Below are 21,840 nucleotides of genomic sequence, written 5' to 3' on the forward strand. Positions count from 1 at the left end.
GTCCTGCTCATCAGTTTGAAATTGTTTACACTGCTGTCTATGGAGTGTTTAACCTTTTCATCACCAGACTTTCTTGCACTTTTTCTGCACTTTTTCCTTATATATACTTCAATATTTCTGGAGCCAACAAAGCAAAATTAGAGTCAATTATCAGCTTCTACTCAAAAATGTTTGTCCTAATCTTCTGAAGAAAAGTGCAGACTATAAACGGGACGACTGTAAAACATGTTCTTTTAGCTAGCATGTTATTTTAGCTATTTTAGCTAATCTGTAATTTTGATAATTCAAGATGTAGCTAATTTAACAGAAAGTATATATTCTCACAGGGAGATAATCAACACTTTAGCTAAATTAAGATTCTGTTAATTCATGCCAACAGTCAAATCGACTAAAATTGCAGGCAGATATTTCAATGTGTTCTACAGTATTTTGCGAATCTGTGATGAAAAAAAAGAACTGTTGGTAAAAAGTTTAATTGCAGTACATGTAGTCATACTGTTGATGTTACAATGAGAAATTATTATATGTGACAACACCAACGATGAAAGCAGTGAAATAAAAAATACTCCTTACCTTGTTATTCCCATATAAAGTATCTCACTACCAGTTTGATTGTTTACTAAGGACATGCCAATACCTTGTAATGATAGTAATATCTCCATATCTGCTTGTTCTAACTCACCAGCCTACAAAGAAGCCATCAAGTTAAATTAGATTTACTGGTATATGTATCTACCAGTTTAGGACATTGAATATCACTGCTTCAAGTATTGTTGGTACATTTAACTGATACCACATTATCTTTCTATCACAATAAACACTGCAATTTAATGGGTTTTCGTGATGTTAACCAGACACAGTCGCATACATTAGTTGTACATGTATTAACATATAGCATAATTGATATCTTAAATAAAAAAAAAATTGTTAACAGAGACCTACGTCTGAAAACAGCAAGAATGTTTTATATACAGTAAACAAATATATTTTTGCTGCAATCAACATTTGCAGTTTGACAATTTTGGAGCCTTCACAGGGGGCAAGCTTACATGGCTACAAAATTTTGCCATTTTTCCTGACTTGTGAAAATCACAACAACTACAGATTAGCCCCAGAGCCTGTATTCACCAATGACAGTAGATTGGGCCCTTACCCTGTATATTTTGTTCACGAATGACAGTAGATCAGGTCCTCACCCTGTATACTATGTTACCAATGACTATAAATGAGGCCCTGACCCTGTATATTGTGTTCACCAATGACTATAAACCAGGCCCTGACTGTGTATATTGTGTTCACCAATGACTATAAACCAGGCCCTGACCCTGTATATTGCAAACTAGCGTTCTTTTGTCTCAAACCACGGTGCGGGTAAACAAAATGTTCACACCCGGGCCGAGGGAGTCAGGAAGTTAGACAGATTAGAATACCGTCAAAATATTCATTAAAATTGGTAAATTTACCGTCATGCAAAGCGATACCTCATTGTATGACTTCACTTTGACTTTAAATTCGGGCAACCACAACGTAAACAAACATGTAAACAAAATTATCACTATGAAATTTTTTTTTTTTTAACGGTGATGCGCATCAAAACCAGCCTATCAACTCATAAACATCCAGTTCCTACAATGTAAAGATTAATATCGGGAATTATGTTCATTTTCTAGTTTTAATAGGGAAAAAAACTTCGTGTGCCAACATGCTGACATCGCTAAACAAATCTTGTCAAAATGGCGTCATTCATGTTAACGTGATCGATCGAAAAACCTGTGATATTTCTGATTCTTGGGGGTTCATAACAGTTTGAGTCAACTGTACAACAACTAATGACTTTATTCTATGCAAAAGTATACAACAATGCTTCAATGTTTGTATATAAATGATTTTTTTAGCACAGAATTGAGTACATTGTCATTTCAAAACGTCACCATTTGCATTTACGATCTAAAAAGCATCCATAAAAGTCGCTCAATTTAACATTAATAAAATGCGGTGTGACAAATAACAAATCAGCCCACCAATTTTTAATGATATGTTTCGATCATAAAATGTCAAAATCAAAGACAAATATTGGTTTCGCGCCGAGAAGTATGGTAAATAACATAGAGTTCATTTCAATCACCCCAAAATCAAAAACAACAAATATCTGGGTAAAGGTATAAAAATTTGTTGCGAAAATGTGTCGCTGCTGGTAAAATAGATGAATTAGAGAACTACTCGCCGGCTAAAATATGACCTTATGCAGATATCCTGATTAAAAAGTTATGTGAAAAAGCATGAATTCTGGAATAAACAACTTAGTTGTAAAAAAAATACATAACACTGACAATGTCAAAAATATTGGCCAGCTGCATACTGATCACGTGTCAATGCTTTGCCCATACCCACAATGCGCCTTTTCCAGGGAAGGAGGCCAATTCACACCTAATACAATGACCGTTTCCAGACCAAGGATAGAGGGACTGTGCCCTGTCCCTGTATATTGTGTTCACCAATGACTATAAATCAGGCCCTGACCCTGTATATTGCAAATATCTATTACCTGTTGTGCTACCGTGGCAATAAGTAGATCCTCCGTAAACATCAAAGTTCTCTGCATACCATCTAGAAAAGAGATCCAGTAACATCTACCATCAACTGTATCCACTTCACCAATACCATCCTTTAGAATGTGATTTAAGGGAAAAAATGTTTATTTATCAAATAATTGAGCGTATTTTTGATGTTGTGTATTCTCTGTCTCTCACAACTGTTAGTGGTCAAAGATGATAGAAACATGATACAGGGTCAATGACACTTTTCAAACCTTGACTGATTTCTGCTGCTGGTGGCATGGTCCAGAACCAGTCATTGCCACAGGTGACATTTTACACCTCAATTCGATTGATTACGTGTTTGTTTTCAAATATGCTATATTATTTATAGTTTTGTTTTTATATATATTTTATATCAAATCAAAATTCAGCAAATTTGATAAATAGCCATGGAAACGCTGCCAAACTCAAACAAGTATGCCCGCTCTTGAGTACAATGGTGTGAAGAAGCTGTACCAGTGCTTTCTGTGGAACATTCAGTGTTAGAATTGAGGAAATGGGATTAACAGTGTAATTCTGTTGAAAAGGTACCAATAAATCACAGAAAACAAATCAAAACAAAAATTTTCTGGTTAATGAGGTCAAAATGATCTGTTCGTCTTTCTACTGTTTTTGAGTATCACATTAAATGTTCAAGCATTCACTGTACAGGCACATTAGGAATACAAAAATATTCAAATTTGCCTGTGGTGCTATTGGTGCTTTCCATGGAACATCCAGGCTAAGAAATATGTGAATGTGATTAGCAATGTAATTCTGTCAAAACAATACAAATAAAGCGTAGAAAACAGGGCAGAATAAATGTTTTCTGGTTAAGTAAGGTCATAGCGATATATTGTTTTTTTAAGAGTTTTTGAGTAGCACTGGAGATACATGTACATGTATCCAAGTGTATACCATTTAAAAATGCAAGAATATTTAAATTTGCCTGTTGAATAAGCTGCAATAAAGCGTCATTTTAGTACTCATAATCACGTGAAGAGTCAGTAAATAAATATCTGAATATACATGTATACCAAAAGACATACCGTTATCAAAGCATCCCTCTTGGTTGTTTTGTCAATGGCCCATGACAGTTCTTTCTTCCCACAGGGTTCTTGCCATGTATACAGAACAGCCTCTTTTGGACCAATTGCCTTTGTTGTAACATGGCCCCTACATATGCATAACAATTACAATGATATTTTGTACTGTTTATTATTCGGTATGTCTATTCAATTCAATGCAACAACAAATCATGTGACTTTCAAGCGTCTGGCATCATAACATTTGGTGCTCTACACTATGTAACACACAGTTTCTCTGGAAAGTATGTGCTTTCTGTGTATAATGTGGCAAAAATGTTTAAAGGGGGATCAATACTATAAATAGGGGCAAGATGGCCACCGCAATGAGTATGCTAATCCGAACCAAGCCAAGAATTAAACGTTCCAAAAAAGTTTATATTCAAGATTTTCTCAAATATCTTTTTTTTTTCCAACATCCCTAACTCTTGCCTGATTACTACACAGTAATGAGCAATGCAACATTCCTTGTTATTGTACGATGACTTTGCTACTTACGATTGTTTATATTGCACCATAGTGTCAGTACAATGATTTATTATCTGAACTGTGGCAGCGCCTCTATGATAGGCATTTAGTGAGATAATGTTCGACCAATCACTGACGTTGATTAACACACCAACACCACCAACCTGTACAACAAAATAATACAAACAGAGACTTCAAGTTTTACTACTAGATCTTTCCTGAAGGTATTGGGGTTGCGGGACAATGATGTGAAAAATTATTGTTATTTTTTACATACATGCATTAACGATAACGTATCCAGTTCATGACCTACCTTTGGGTCATCTACTTGAAGTAACACACTCCCAGGCTTAGTGAATACAAATGGATCTGAGACAACATCAGATTCCAATTTTTTCAATCGTAATTTGGGTTCCTTCTTGTTCTTTGACACCGGCCATAACGGAACACACTGTGTGGAATAAATAAACATGATCTGATGAGAACGCTGTGAGAATGCGTCTCTAGGGAAATGCCTTTGCAGGAAACGGCTACATAGAATGAACACAACGTGTTTTTTAGGACCAGCGAAATACTGTGAATCACTTATTAATCAATGCGATTCACCACCACCTTGAGGCTGATTAACGCAGTTAAATGAAAGTTTTTGAAAATTGCTGATACAAATTGCTTAATATTGCTATACTAAGTCATATGTAGGAAAAAATGGAGATTTGGACTGAATCGTTTGTCGATAATTTAAAAATATGTTATTATTGTAAGATTCATCAAACGATTGTTCATTCCCTTTGAGTTGTCAGTTTTGTCGTAACCTGCTAGATTTTTTCAACTTTTAAGACGATTTGATGTCTTTTTGATGGCTACATGTATATGAATAGTAGGCGCAAGCTTGCGACGTCCATATCGGTGCTGTTTCATACCCTGTCTATGTATGAACACAGAAACGTACAGACGATTCAAATCATTCAATCCAATATCAAAATTTACCATCATATATGAGTGAACACTTAAGATATCAAGGCTAGTATTTAAGGTCTTAGAATGGATGCTGGGCAACACATGCTCTCATTCCCCATTCATGATCAACAAAAGTTCTAAGTTTTATTTATCCCTAATGGTTGATATGTCCTACACAGAACATTTATTGCAGTCTACACATAGTAGCACTTCTGTCAACATATTTTGAACATAGATTTTCTCTATGAAGTACTAATTTGATTTAATCAGGAATAATTTTAATTAGTTCACAAACTCTATACTGACCTCTCCTGGAGGTATCTCACGCCATTCATCGGTCTCCTCTTCAGACACTGACATTGCAAACTCGGCATGATTCACTACAAGGTACATTGGCGTGAACGTCACAACTTTAGTCAGTGCTGCGTGTGTCAGGTGTATCTTGACTCCAATCTGATAGACAAAATCATATTGTTAAAATGTGCTTATTTTGGTAAAAACAAAAATCTTGATAACAAAAGAAGTTGGAATGTTGAATTGTAGTGTGAGACATGTACATTGTCATCTATAGAGAGTTTAATTGTAGTTTGATATATAAACCCTGTCTAAGACTATCACAGTTGTATGTTGAATCTGTTATAAGGAACCGTAAACAAAATATTACATTTTTATTCAGTCCTCAGTTAAATCAACTTCAGTATAAACAAGCCATGCACAGTAAACAGCCAAGAAATGGTTGATTTTTAGGATTTTTTAACACAAAAATGGCCGCCATTCGGCCATCTTGAATCAGATTGTATAAATGATGTGCATCAAGGTCCTATGTTTAATGTATATACCAAGTTTGAACAAAATCCATCTGTAAACAGCCGAGAAATGCTTGATTTTGATGATTTTTAGCACAAAAATGGCTGCCATTCGGCCATCTTGAATCAGATCGTGAAACAAATTAACGTGCACATGTATAATATCATGTATGATGTGTGTATGAAGTTTGATTGTGATTGGTCCAGGCATTTCTAAGATACAGGTTCGGACGCACGCACAGACGCACACACACACGGAGGTCAAAACATAAGTCCCATAAGTTCGGACTGCGTCCAAATGGGGACTAAAAAAGTTGATCAAAAACCAAATTCTCAATACCCTTACCTCGTAGTTCATTTCCTTTGTCTTGCAGGTTATTGCACCAGAACTACCCACTGTATCCAGAGAGAACTTGTTCGACCAATCAGAGTCTAAGACTTTGAGAGATGCCTTGGAGAAAAAAAAAAATTCTTGATGTATAGTGTGGAATGGGGTGGGTGTGTCCATATGTCACTTCACATGGGAGACGACAAAAAGAGATGGAGAATGTTGTTAAATGATCAGAAAAGAGTAAAGTTTATCATTTTGAAGTACTAACTGTTACTAACCATTTTCTTCCCTAGTAACTGTTTATGAAATGCAAATAACACTGGTTCCTCCATGCTCTCTGGATGAAAAGTGATATTCTTATCATCAGTACCCTGGTTAAAGGAGAAAACAAATTAACAACTTGATTTTCTATTCATATTAATGAAAATCATCAAAGTCATCAAATCTCTAATACAACACGTTATGAGAAGTGTACAGCTTGCAACTTACATTTATAAGACGAAACAAATGCATGCGGTGAGAAAACTAAGTTAAGCATGCTGGATATATCTAATGGCTATCTTAATTTAGTGGATAAAGCTAAGTATTGTGCTTCATGTCATCAATGTGTTTTATTAACATAGGAATGCCAGCAAGTGACTTCGAGCGACTTCGAGGTGAAGCCTCAGCCCCTAACTGGAGCCAAGCGAGAGAGCATATGCGGTGCACTACCAACAATCAAAATATTCTCACGAGAAAAGATTCACTGTGGAGGAGGAGGGTCAAAATTTATATTAATTTTGGTAATTCATTTTTATTTTATCTTCTAGCAATGAATGAGAAGCATGAATGAATTTGTTTTGATGCTAAATTATGCAGATACTTCTATGTACTAACGAATTGAATAGATAATATCGGCCGATATGAATAATGAATTGAAAACCTTTTTTACATTACATTTACAATTTACATTATTATTTTAATGTAATTCTTTATTTGACTGTTCCCATGAGTCATATCAATTTTGATTGAAAGTAATTTGTCAAATAACTTTACTATGAAAAATCAGACATTAGAGAGCTCAATGTGACTGCTTGGTGTCGACCATACATTCCCAAACAAAAACAGAATAAAATGGCAGCACACATACCCTATATGACAGTGGTAAGCCTGTTTTATTGACCATCCAGTACGGGGCATACACAGCCATGTCTTTGAAACCTTTATTGTAATCTACAAATATGCCCAGTTCTACTGTCACTTCCTGTGTTCCCTGATAAGCTGTAAATTTCAATCCAGATAGTTCTTTCATTCCGTTTCTTAATGTCATCTTGGCTGTCCATTCTTTCTCAAGATAGTCAGGAATCTGGAAAAGTATTGATTTAAATTATGCTAAACTTACCCCATATATATATATGTGGTTATTTGATCCTTATCACCTCATGAATAGGCATGATTTTATTAGATGCATATCGCCTCACGAATATGCATGGCGTTATAGGATGGATATTACCTCATTAATATGCATGAGGTTATTTGATCCATATCACCTCATGAACATGCATGAGGTTATTAGATGCATATCACCTCATGAATATGCATGAGGTTATTTGATTCATATCACCTCATGAATATGCACGAGGTTATTAGATGCATATCACCTTATGAACATGCATGAGGTTATTATATGCATATCGCCTCATGAATATGCATGAGGTTATTTGATTCATATCACCTCATGAATATGCATGAGGTTATTTGATCCATATCACCTCATGAACATGCATGAGGTTATTAGATGCATATCGCCTCATGAATATGCATGAGGTTATTTGATTCATATCACCTCATGAATATGCATGAGGTTATTAGATGCATATCACCTCACGAACATGCATGAGGTTATTTGATCCATATCACCTCATGAACATGCATGAGGTTATTAGATGCATATCGCCTCATGAATATGCATGAGGTTATTTGATTCATATCACCTCATGAATATGCATGAGGTTATTAGATGCATATCACCTCATGAATATGCATAGGGTTATTTGATCTATATCACCATATGATTGTGCATGAGGTTAATTCATATCACCTCATAAATATGCATAGGGTTATTTGATCTATATCACCACATGATTGTGCATGAGGTTAATTCATATCACCTCATAAATATGCATAGGGTTATTTGATCTATATCACCATATGATTGTGCATGAGGTTAATTCATATCACCTCATAAATATGCATAGGGTTATTTGATCTATATCACCCACCACATGATTGTGCATGAGGTTAATTCATATCACCTCATAAATATGCATAGGGTTATTTGATCTATATCACCCACCACATGATTGTGCATGAGGTTAATTCATATCACCTCATAAATATGCATAGGGTTATTTGATCTATATCACCCACCACATGATTGTGCATGAGGTTAATTCATATCACCTCATAAATATGCATAGGGTTATTTGATCTATATCACCACATGATTGTGCATGAGGTTAATTCATATCACCTCATAAATATGCATAGGGTTATTTGATCTATATCACCACATGATTGTGCATGAGGTTAATTCATATCACCTCATAAATATGCATAGGGTTATTTGATCTATATCACCCACCACATGATTGTGCATGAGGTTAATTCATATCACCTCATAAATATGCATAGGGTTATTTGATCTATATCACCACATGATTGTGCATGAGGTTAATTCATATCACCTCATAAATATGCATAGGGTTATTTGATCTATATCACCATATGATTGTGCATGAGAATAATTCATATCACCTCAGAGATATGCATGAGAATATTAGATGTGGACAAACAAATCTATGCAGTATAATCAATCATAAACTAAAATAATTGAAATAATTTTACAATGTCTTTGTTCAGGTAGAAATTGGCCTCCCTGGGATTCATACATGTAACATGTCACTAAACGGCTGCAGCATAATAATCCAGTGTAGATAGAACATATCTTTATTGTCTATGCATATTGTCCATACTTGAACACATACAGAGCAATTGTTCTATGGTTATGTTACTCTACTTTTTAGTAAGATTTTGTAATTGTGACTAAATAATAAGGCTGAATAAGGCCATGTCATGTTTGAGTCAAATCGGGCAGAAATGGGGATGGGGACTGAACAAGCTCTGACATACAGAATTTAATTTAAAAGCAATCCACATATTTTAAGAACAAACAAGAGCTATTCATAAATCATGCAATTACTTACTCTGAGTTCCAAAACTTTACCAAGGTCGGCATTAAACAATGGTTTGACTTCACCTTCACCGAGAGAGATTTCATCAGCTGCATCCTATGACAACAGTGAGAAACTTAAAATCAATTTAGCCAATAGCCATGGGATATTTTTACTTAAAATTCTTTTTCCAATATTTTGAATAACCTATATTTAACAATTTAAAATTGTCTTGTATCACTTGGCTTCATCATGTTTCAAAAGAATGCCAAAAAAATGTGTGTCAATTTAAGCTTTTTTTTCTGTTTTTTGCTAAAATATTGTAAAAACACAAAAAAGGTGCTCCCTGCAAAAACAATTTTTGCAAGATGAACAAAAAGCATCTGCTATTGCATTGTAACTGTACCTGCACTACACACTTCATTTTAACTGGTAGCAAGTTTTTGACTCTTACAGTCGGCAATACATGCAAAGTGTAGGTGGGCGTTTTATCTAAGGATCCTTTAATATAAGTATATTCATCTTTCTCAATGGATACCTAAAAAAATAAACAAAAAAATCAATAAGAATAAGAATATACACTTAATTAAATCTCAGTTAGTTCTATAGAAACAAACTTAACAATTAATCGATAAAAAAAGCAAGTATTGTTAAACTTTTGAACTCCATAATTATTTCTTATGAAACATACATAATTTCTTGTTCCAGTCTTGATCAATTTTTTAAAAAAAATATGGAAAAATTTATGATTAAAAATTATTTTGCGAAATATAGTACCAGTTCACAGTGATATTGAAAGCATGTATACATAGTATATGATGAAGCTCCATCATCATCAAGTACACTTAAACTAAAGATGAGTCTATTCCATTCAGGTACTGATTTTTCATTGTATCCACGATGTTGCTGCAGGAAGCGTTCTAGGTTCTAGTTTCATAATTCTCGAGAAGATCAGCTGTGATGCAAGTTCAGCTTTGATTCTCCAGCAGTACTCTGCAAATCTCAGCCAGCGTTTTTGTAGAGTTGGTGATCTTCACACACCAAACAAAAATTATCATATGTTTTGTTTTAATTCTCATGGTAACATAATAAATAAAATAAAAATAAATATATACATTTTTTTGTTTCTAACCAAAAATAATTTTAGCTTAGTGGAGTTACATGCAGTGACATCACACTGGTAGGTAGAACATTTTTTTTCACCAGTAGTAGTATGGGAATTGCCAAGTGAGTACTATACAGTACAGTTCTCGCGGAAGCTTTGGCTTTTGTGGCATCATTGTCGCCTACGCATGGCTTCATTGTCGCCTCAGCATCGCATCATTGTGGCATCAGCTTCGCGTCATTGAAAATTGAAGCTGTGTTCGCCTCGCTATTTTGTGGCATCATCGTGGCCTCAGCTTCGCAGTCTCATGGCATCAACATGGCATCAGCTTCAACTTATTGTGACATGAGTATGACCTCATTATTTGCACGCAGAAGGGCAGTAGACAAAAACATGTACAGAAGTTCGATATGTAATCGATTTGAAATTCAAGGCGAATAAAATAATATGATCAAGAGTAAAATGACATTTTAAAAAGATATCTTGTTTAATTATTTTAGTGTTGCGAGTATTGGGCACCAAAAACTTTGCGAAGTACATTACAATCGGCAAGGTGACGAGTTTCATATTGACTGGAAGGAAAATCGTGATAAATTCAAATCACACGATGCAATCGTCGTTCTGATACAACACAATTTGCTGTATACGAAGTGAAACTGTTCTTGTTATAAAATTTACCTTTTTTCGCTCATTTTATTTGCTGCTAGAAGAGCAGATTCAGATTCCTCATTTCGGTGGTATTTTTCTGTGTTTCGTTTAGTTTTAGCCGAGTCCGACCCCATGCCCGGAACTAAAACATGCAACACGCACGTACGCCGCCTGGTGCGTCAGCGTCGTCGCCAGTCATCTTGATACAAAGTTCCAAACCAAGTGCGTACATTTCCAACATATGATTGGATGGTTGTGGTGGCGTCGGTCTGGTAAAATTTGACAACCAATTCTCAAAATTAAGTCACGATCTGTGATCTGAGCTCGATCTATACGTACATTAAAACTATTCTCACAAACATATTTTCGAATGAAAACGAGCCACATGCCCTGTAAAAAATCGAATAGCACTTGACATGCAGAAATAATTTATTGGGCTTCAGAAAAAAAAAACGTGTCCATTTAGTGTGGCCGTAAATATTTGGTCACCAGCCGATGAACAATTTGAAAATCATGATTCACACGGAAGTCCTTCGATACTGAAAATCATCGATCCCAGTCTGGTTTACCTTATTTTCCAACTTGCAAAACTGATTTGTATCTCAGCCCTGTTTTTTTTTCTCTTTATTTTGAACTGATGTAAAATCCCATCCGTTTGTCAAAATATACCGATGTTTTCCAGTGAATAATTGCGAAACCTGTCACAGCACAAAAAAAACTTTGTGAATCGACGATGGAGATTGGATGGTACGACGACCCTTCAATTTGCGTTAAATATGTTTTGGTTACAACATCATTGATTGGCTGAGAGTCACCTGATCGGAGCACGACCTGGGTCACAGAACCATATTAGTCCGTATATTATCAACAGGACTTTGCGAGAAAACCACACCCACATTTTCAACCATTTTAGCGCGGAAGTTGCCAACAAATGTCGAAAACTCGTGAGTTTTATAAATTCGAATAAAATAAAGCTAGCGATTCGTAAGACTGGTTAATAATATATCCCCCGATGCTCTTCGATTTTTTTTATTTCAAGGCGAGAAATGGATACTAGTAGTTGAAGTTCCATCGATTTCAAGGCGACTATTTAACCGCGACAACTCTACGCTCTGTTGTAGTTTCGCGAGGTAAAACAAAAATACAATAAATAGTACTTGTTTAATTATTTGGTTTTACAGCCCGCAAATTAAGGGACACGATCCCCATGAATTGCGATAAATAAATGCTGATTGTGTTGAATGACGGACGTCGGGACCGTTTGGAGAAACAAATTACGGTCGGTAGACATTTCGAACAAATGAAATTATTAACGAAAGACGAGAATTTTCTAGGTATTTACGATCATACGGTCATACCAAATATATACAAAATTGACAAATACACAAAGAGGTGTAATAGTAGGTCATTTTTATTTTAGCCTTAGAAATATTTTCTTTCACTCAGTCCACGTCCATGCGTGGGAATTCTATTTAGCTTCATGGTCCTTCGGCTTGTCTTCTGCTTGGGGGGAAACAACAATAATTATACAAATCGTAAACTCAACACAATCAGGAAAAGAAACCCAGACAACCATGTTGTACTTCTGTTGAATACATTTTGTAGCAGTGCGTCACGTCGGAATATTGTCTAAAATAAAATATTCAATCCCAGCCAAATCTAGGTCAAAGGGTCAGATTGCGTGCATATAATTATAGATAGTTAAAACAAAAAGTATTTGAACTTTTGACGGTTGTTCAACATCTATGCACGGTTACTAAACTAGTAACCGTGATCTATGAAAACCAGAAAATTTTTAGTAGTCCGAATTGTTGCACGGTCGAAAATAAAACGGAAATTGACCGGTCAAAAGCGGAAGCGGTCAAGAGGTTTGGGGGAAAGGAGTACAGTACTTCTTTGTTTGATGAAGCGATGCTGATGCCACATTGTCGCCATAATGAGGCCACAATGAAGCGAAGCGATAACCGCCTAACTTTTTAATGTCGCGACATTGAAGGGATGCTGAAGCCATAACAATGCCATAATGATGCGATGCTGAAGCGAAGTTGACGCTGAAGTGAAGCCAAAGCTTCCGCGAGAACTGTACTGTAGTTGTCAAAGTTTACTTGTAACCAGTGTACATTGTTCGTTGAACACTAGATTGCTAGAACAAATTTGATTACAAAATTGACTAAAATTTTAGATATTATGAATTTATAATTAATACTGTTTAACTTCCGCTGATATTAAGTGGTTAATCAACGTAAAAGTTTGATTAAGCCTAAGAAAATATATACAAATACTGTACAATACTTTATTTTAGCTGGAATTAATTTTCGATGAAAAGACTTTTTGGGTGTTTAGTATGGAATTTATTTTAACTTGTTGATTTGTGACAAGTTGAATATAAATATAGGAAAAAATGTATATTCGCTGGATTTTATTTTAAAATACAATCAAAGAAAGCTTAGAAAGAACCCCCTGTGCTGAGAGTATTGAAGACACATTAAAAATTAATTCAAAATTACTTGTACTTGAGATATTGATGGAATAGCTGAAAACTAATTATGTAAATCAGGTAACTGATATGAACAGATTTAAGTGTAAAACTAATAAGGTTTGCACAATGTACCAAGTTTCATTGAAATGTGATTAGAACTCAAAAAATATTAATTATTATGCTAATTAGAGAGTTAATATGAACAGATTTTAACCCAAAATTAATCAGGCTGTCTATTGTCCTAGAGCATTTATGTACCAAGTTTTATTCAAATGTGATGATCAATACTTGAGATATCATTATTAATTAATTATGTTAATTAAGTGATTAAGAAGCATACATATTTACCAAAAACTAATATGGTGTATAGTCCTAGGTTCATTGAAATGTGATGGGTACTCTTTAAAAGTTTCATTGAAATCCAATGAGTGGTTTGTAGACATCAGTACAACAGCCAAAGAACAGCAAAAAATTAACTAATTATGCAAATTAGGTAATTAATAGGCACAATTATTTATCCCAAAATTAATCAGGTCTCTGCATAGTCCTAGAAAATGTCGCAAGTCTCATTGAAATGTGATGATTAGTACTTGAGATATCAGGTGAAAAGCTGAAAATTAACTAATTATGCTAATAAGGTGATTAATATACACAAATATTTACCCAAAAACTAATTAGGTCTCTGCACAGTCCTCAAGTAACTATGTACCAAGTTTCATTGAAATGTGATCATTACTACTCGAAATATCAAAAGCTGAAAATTAATTAATTATGCAAATTAGGTAATTCATATGTACTGATATTACCCTAAACACTACCAGGTCTGTGCAGTGTCATATGACATCTATGTACCAAGTTTTATTGAAATGTTATGATTAGTACTTGAGATTGCTTCTTGGTGCATCCAATGAAAAAAGCTGTGAATACTAAATATAATAAATTAATTCAAAGGATTAATTATACAACACAAAAATAATAATGAAGACAAAAATTCAGTTTGTTTACAACATATTATTGACCTAGTTTCTAATATTAAGTTCAAACAAATGTAACAGCAATGACTGTCAAACAAGCAACTTTGCGTAGCGAAATAAAATCTGCGGTACTCACTTGAAAATATATGTAGAACCCACTATCATCATCCTTCCGACCTTTTCCTTGCTTGAAATCATAACATAACACAAACGGTTATAAGCCTACCTAACTAACTAACTTAACTAGGAAAGCAGATATGATGCCACCAGAGGGCAGTAGACAGCAGTCAGCACGAGCGGTGCGTGACACATCCCAGTTTGAGAGAAACCGTAACTTGCCAGACAAGCAACATACAAACAGTAATGCAATTCCAATGAGTTCAAAACAAGCCGGGGTTCACAGAAGAAATGACAGAAAATGTAATGCTTGTTTCTTCTCATAAGTACAACATGCAGTATGTGCAGCACTGATACAAATATATATGCCACGCAGCATAAAATCACGGTGAATCATGGGAAAATTATGCAAATAACCTCCCGAAGAAGTCTACAATTACCGGAATAATAATTTTTTTGCATGAGCATTTTTAAATAACAATGAGTGCACTGTTTATTCATTTTAAAAAAAAATGTTAAATTCTATTGTACAATGTACACCTACACGATAGCCATTGTTTGTTTGCGAAGACAACATGTTGCCTGAGTATAATATCATAAAAATATAAAACTTTTCTAATCTACTCATTCAGTTTCCACCATGCAAAAAACACCTAACCAACCAAAAATACTAGGCAGAATGTAGACACCATGGCATGCCGTAGTAAGACATGCATGCAAAAGACAACTACAGCCTACAGTCTCATTTTCAATCTTGAATGAACACTGCCCTCAAGATGCAAATACGAAGATGGATTTCCATGAATGAAGAACACAATATTAATTTGATGAAAGACGACGTTTTGATGATGACAGAAAGAAATGAACGCACATTGGGGTAATGGTGTCAACAATAGGTGATTTTCTGTTCATTGCGAGATCTCGCTTAATTGCTTGCTACATTTACCATTTGTACATCATGTTGACTTTATGTATTCCCACTCTCTATATCTAACCCCTACATGATATCTAGACAGCAAAAGAGAAGTTCAATAGTCAAGTAGTTTCAGAGAAGATAGTCATCTATTGACAGAAAGTGATTGAGTCCATAGTTTTTAGAAGATTGAGCGGAAGAGGATGGATTGTAAATTCTATGGAGAGACACAGCAGACAAATTTTGTCAATGTCAACATTACACGCCTTATAAATTTTTCTTCTCACATGAAACAACAATAGTGACACAAAAAAAAAGAAACATGAATCGGACAAAGAAATCCTGGAAAAAATATGCTACATAGGAAAAGAAATAATACACTACAAGTATACAACTGAGTTATAGTCTTGAAAAAACTTGATAAAAGAATAGACAGCACAGGAAAAGAGGCTAAATGGCAAACACCAAAATTAGAACCATGCGTTATTTACAGACCAGGCAAGCAGGCCCAGCGATGTGCTTGATGCATTGAATTGCTTGGTACGCCTGCAATTCAACAAAAATGGGAAAACATTGCTGAACAATACACTCCTCTCTGATAACATACACCCTCTAGTGACTAAGGGGTTCTTATTTTAATACATTACATAAATTCTAGTTTGAAGTTGTAAAAAAAAAAATATTTCAAGAATAACAAGGATTTTGTAATTTTTTGAAAATAAAAAATAAATAAAAAAATTTCGTAAAATTTTGTCATGTAAAAAAAAAATGTGAGAAACTCGTTTGCTATTTGCTCACTTTTCATCAATATGAAGACTTCAATATTTGGATCAACCTTGATATTGACATTCCTATACCGGGATATCAGAAAATAAGCCTCTATGAGTGCACCGGTAAGTGTTAACACAAAAACATTCAGAATATGACTATAAAATTCATTCGCAAGGAATGCTCTGTATTACAAACTGTGCATCATCTGTGAAACATTTTATATTGTGTGAATGCAATGTTTGTACATTCAATTATGATGAATAAATGCAAAATCTGTGAGAAATAAAACAATGCATGTATGACATATATTCTGAAAATGCATTCATTTGGAATTCAAACTCCAAGTTGCAATGTCTATTGTACTTATATCGTCTGAAATTCAAGTATTAGTGCATTCTACATAAAGACAATTTGAAAAGTGACGTGATTTAAACTTTGGAAGTAAACTAATCAATCATCCATTATGTAACTTTAATGTACCTTGAAAGCCACGTTTTGATTCTCAAAAAATAGGGTGCCCTCAACCTACAATGATCTATATGATGTCATATTTTGTCAGAGATAAATGCATCGTTCAAAACAAAACAGCTTGCAATGCAACCAAAGAAGTGAAAAAACTATCAGTCCAGGGAATTGAGACATGTTAGTGTTGAAGAAAATAGGATAGACAAACATCCCATGCACATTGCATCAAAAAACAAGCAGCCTATCGGCTGAGATAGCTCCGCTGTTAGCAATGCACATTTCAATTAAAGAACTGAAGACATCATTAGAAAATGAACAATATGAATAGTATCAAAGCAATCGGACTTACAGTTTTTAACAAGAAGTCGAAAATATCACTTTTTACCAAAAATGACAAAAATATTCACCAAAATTAGAGAATTGAAGATATCATCACAAAATGAACAAATCTGACAGAGGTCCACATGTAGTACCTATATATGTAATATCAAAGCAATCAGACTATTGGTTTTTTACAAGAAGTCGAAAATATCACTTTTTACCAAAAATGACAAAAATATTCACCAAAATTATAGAATCGAAGATATCATCACGAAATGAACAAATCTGAGAAAGGTCTACATGTAGTATCTAAATATGTAATATCAAAGCAATTGAACTTTTGGTTTTTAACAAGAAGTCGAAAATATCACTTTTTACCAAAAATTACAAAAATATTCACCAAAATTAGAGAATTGAAGATACCATCACAAAATGAACAAATCTGAGAGAGGTCCACATGTAGTACCTATAGATGTAATATCAAAGCAATTGGACTTTTGGTTTTTAACAAGAAGTCGAAAATATCACTTTTTACCAAAAATGATAAAAATATTCACCAAAATTAGAGAATTAAAGATATCATTACAAAATGAACAAATCTGAGAGAGGTCCACATGTAGTACCTATATATGTAATATCAAAGCAATTGCACTTGCGGTTTTTAACAAGAAGTCGAAAATATCACTTTTTACCAAAAATGACAAAAATATTCACCAAAATTAGAGAATTGAAGATATCAACATGAAATGAACAAACCTAAAAGAGGTCTACCCAAGGTACATATACACCAAGTATCAAAGCATTCAGGCTTGTAGTTTTCAAGAAGAAGTCAAACAAGCAGCCTATCGGTTGAGATAGATCCGCTGTTAGCAATGCACATTTCAATTAAAGAACTGAAGACATCATTAGAAAATGAACAATATGAATAGTATCAAAGCAATCGGACTTACAGTTTTTAACAAGAAGTCGAAAATATCACTTTTTACCAAAAATTACAAAAATATTCACCAAAATAAATTAATTAGAAAATTGAAGATATCATCACAAAATGAACAAATCTGAGAGAGGTCCACATGTAGTACCTATATATGTAATATCAAAGCAATCGGACTTACAGTTTTCAACAAGAAGTCGAAAATATCACTTTTTACCAAAAATGACAAAAATATTCACCAAAATTAGAGAACTGAAGATATCATCACAAAATGAACAAATCTGAGAAAGGTCTACATGTAGTATCTATATATGTAATATCAAAGCAATTGAACTATTGATTTTTAACAAGAAGTCGAAAATATCACTTTTTACCAAAAATGACAAAAATATTCACCAAAATTAGAGAATTGAAGATATCATCACAAAATGAACAAATCTGAGAGAGGTCCACATGTAGTACCTATATATGTAATATCAAAGCAATTGGACTTTTGGTTTTTAACAAGAAGTTGAAAATATCACTTTTTACCAAAAATGACAAAAATATTCACCAAAGTTAGAGAATTGAAGATATCATCACGAAATGAACAAATCTGAGAGAGGTCCACATGTAGTACCTATATATGTAATATCAAAGCAATTGCACTTGCGGTTTTCTAACAAGAAGTCGAAAATATCACTTTTTACCAAAAATGACAAAAATATTCACCAAAATTAGAGAATTGAAGATATCAACATGAAATGAACAAACCTAAGAGAGGTCTACCCAAGGTACATATACACCAAGTATCAAAGCATTCAGGCTTGTAGTTTTCAAGAAGAAGTCGAAAAAGTAAAACATTGACACAGACGACGACGACGGACAATCACTCATATGATAAGCTCCGCTCGACAAAGTCGACAGCGGAGCTAAAAAGTAAAACATTGACACGGACGACGACGACGGACAATCACTCATATGATAAGCTCCGCTCGACAAAGTCGACAGCGGAGCTAAAAATTAACCATGGCCATTGGAGGATGTAGAGCATGCTACAAACAAAAACACCTGCCACAAAATGGATTTTTAAATGTAATATACCAATGGCAGTTTGATACAAGCAAAGATTAATGAAAAACAACAATTGAAAATAAATGTTAATATGATCCAACTCAACTCACAATAATTATTACTTTATGGGATCATACCAGCTAGCAGTTTTATCTGAGTGTTCACATGCAACTGGCCAATTAAAGACCTTTTATTGTTTTTGGATGTTACCAAATTTATTTCTAATTTATTAAATATTTAAAAATTCAATTGCTGATTGATGATCACATCAACCAGTGTGATACGTGATGAGAATCTCAATTCGTAATAACTTGAATTACATGATCACAAAATTGCAAGACAAATGTGTACTGTAAATTACTTTATTTCCGCTTGGAATTTATTTTCGCTATTTTCATTGAAAAGATGATTTAGTGAAAATGAAATTCTGCAAATATACTTTTCCCCTATATTTCACGCTCAAGTCGTCAAGAATCAGTGAAAATAAATTCCATACAAAACAACCAAAAAGGCTTTTCAGTGAAAATTAATTCTAGCTAAAATAAAGTATTTTACAGTATTTAGAAATAGTAATGCAAACGAGTGATTTAATGGAAGTTTGCGTTTGTTTCAAACTGTTTTTACAAATGTCTGTGTATGTGCACATTGCATGCATTTTGCATTTTTGAATGCGGTGATAATTCTGCTGATTTCCGATTATGCAATCAAACATTTCAAAGCATCCATCTTTCATGATTTGTTAGAAATACGTTCGATTGACACGCACGCAGAAAGAAATCGTCGTTGCGTATCATCTTACATACAGCTAAATATCCTATAGATTGCATAGCCAGATCTTATAAATCTTTGCTACAGACTAGTCATTTGCACTTGGCAATGCACATGTATACAAGTCATGAGAGACATTAGTCACATTGAATGTCTGTGGTATACTGTGATAATACGCTCTAGAAGTTACTAGATTCCCTGAAGTGACTGTACCCTAAACGCAATACTTACTGTGAAATAGTACGGTGCATGGCCAGGTTTCTCAAAAGAACATCTATATACAAGATTAGGCTTGCCAGTCTCTTTGAGATCCCAGGATTTTTTCCAGGAAATCCCTGAATCGCACAAACGGTAACTAAAAACATAACAACAAATTTAGTTAAAAAATGATTTCAAGCTTTTCAGTTTTATGATAATAAATCATAATTTTTTTGACAATGATGCAATGAGAAACTAAGAAAAAAGTACAGACAAATTTTGGCGAGAAAGTCTGGCGGTGAAAAAGTTAACATAAATTCTTCTGAAAATACTTCCAAAAAAGCCCATTTTTGTGTGCTTTGAGACAGTTTTCTCCAGAAAATAGTTCTGACTGAGTAAAATAATTAAAAAGTTGATGACTCAACATGAATCAACAATTAAGTAATACTTTTTAAACCCCAAAACCATGTTTTGGTCATTTCTTTTTCTCTCATTATCATCTGCTGAAAGCCTCTGTATGGACAACAAAATAAATGGGAAAAAATCAAGATGTTGGTAATCTCTGGTCGTGTGGACATCTAATGTAGATCTACATGTAATCTAATGAAAAGGAATGCAAAGTACTTACTGCATATCATGTGGTTTGGCAAAGATATTTTGTCCATGTGACGGGACCAATGGAACAGTGCCAAGTTCATTAGCACCAACACTACCAAAATGCATCATTTCATTGCTACTACCAGTGCTGTACAGATCCATCGCAAATGGCATATGATTATGTACCTGAAGATAAAACATGATATAGACTCAATACTTTCAAAGAAGCAGTTTTAATTTGGTCATATAATTAGTGCCTTCCACTCTCTTGTTATAGAGTAATGACACACCATTTGTTTTCACTAGTTTCAGAATGATCATTGATGAGTGAACCACTCAATAGTACAACTATGTATTCCAGTTTGCAGTTAGTTTCTTGAAGAAGTTTCCAGTTTACAATTTTTAAGGATTCTGAGAACCATATGCAATACAATATCGACAAAATTAGTACAAAAACTGAAAATGATGAATCTAAATAAAGTGAATTAATGAATTTATTAAGAAGTTAATCTAAAATGATTTACCCTTAGAGGTGACCTGATGTTGACAATTTTACTGCCCATATCTGCCTCCACATCAATAACAATAGAGTACAAGATGTGAGGATAGCCTTCCGTTTGCTGAAGATTGTACAGCCGTCTACCCGCTCTATGGATGGGAATGTTGAAGATTTCTTTGAAATCTTTTACCTGCAATGCAAGCAACGTTGTGAGAAAATACAAACAAAAACAGAAAAGTTAAATGGATATTCCAATAATTACTGATTATTTTGATTTTACATTGTAGGCATCCATATGTTGAAGCCAGAAATGTTCGTGATTTAAGGAAAACATGTTTTTTGTTGTTGTTTTTTTACTATTTCATTCTTGCACACAACAAATATAATTTATAATATCTTAGTGTTTGTATGTATTTGTGTGATATATCACTGAGGGAGAACTTACAAGTACCTGCAAAAAACTGAAAGACCCCCATTTCTGTCGCTAAGCAACCAAGCATCCATGGTACGCACACAGGACATGAAACTCATCTGTTGTGTGTCATGCTTTACCAGCAGTTTAT

General features: G+C 34.1%; 1 protein-coding gene across 12 annotated transcripts in view; it reads right to left on the bottom strand.

The window, feature by feature from the left end:
• Positions 1–21,840, bottom strand: part of LOC100366588 (intermembrane lipid transfer protein VPS13A-like) — a 135,933-nt gene that overhangs the window by 23,287 nt on the left and 90,806 nt on the right. For 8 of the 12 annotated variants that reach the window (XM_085495453.1, XM_085495448.1, XM_085495450.1 and 5 more), the window contains 16 exons: positions 21,303–21,467; positions 20,810–20,964; positions 20,215–20,338; positions 16,167–16,217; positions 14,778–14,828; positions 9,842–9,973; positions 9,469–9,552; positions 7,353–7,568; positions 6,502–6,594; positions 6,239–6,343; positions 5,393–5,539; positions 4,443–4,580; positions 4,160–4,293; positions 3,626–3,752; positions 2,546–2,665; positions 574–686 (listed from right to left, as the gene is read on the bottom strand). In XM_085495453.1, coding sequence (XP_085351579.1) covers positions 574–686; positions 2,546–2,665; positions 3,626–3,752; positions 4,160–4,293; positions 4,443–4,580; positions 5,393–5,539; positions 6,239–6,343; positions 6,502–6,594; positions 7,353–7,568; positions 9,469–9,552; positions 9,842–9,973; positions 14,778–14,828; positions 16,167–16,217; positions 20,215–20,338; positions 20,810–20,964; positions 21,303–21,467 — 1,955 coding nt within the window. The remainder of the gene's footprint in view (positions 1–573; positions 687–2,545; positions 2,666–3,625; positions 3,753–4,159; positions 4,294–4,442; positions 4,581–5,392; positions 5,540–6,238; positions 6,344–6,501; positions 6,595–7,352; positions 7,569–9,468; positions 9,553–9,841; positions 9,974–14,777; positions 14,829–16,166; positions 16,218–20,214; positions 20,339–20,809; positions 20,965–21,302; positions 21,468–21,840) is intronic. The other 4 variants (XM_085495458.1, XM_085495456.1, XM_085495454.1 and 1 more) reach the window with 2 other exon arrangements.

Source organism: Saccoglossus kowalevskii, chromosome 21, assembly GCF_978046115.1.
Source record: "Saccoglossus kowalevskii chromosome 21, keSacKowa6.1, whole genome shotgun sequence".
NCBI classification, from domain to species: Eukaryota; Metazoa; Hemichordata; class Enteropneusta; family Harrimaniidae; genus Saccoglossus; species Saccoglossus kowalevskii.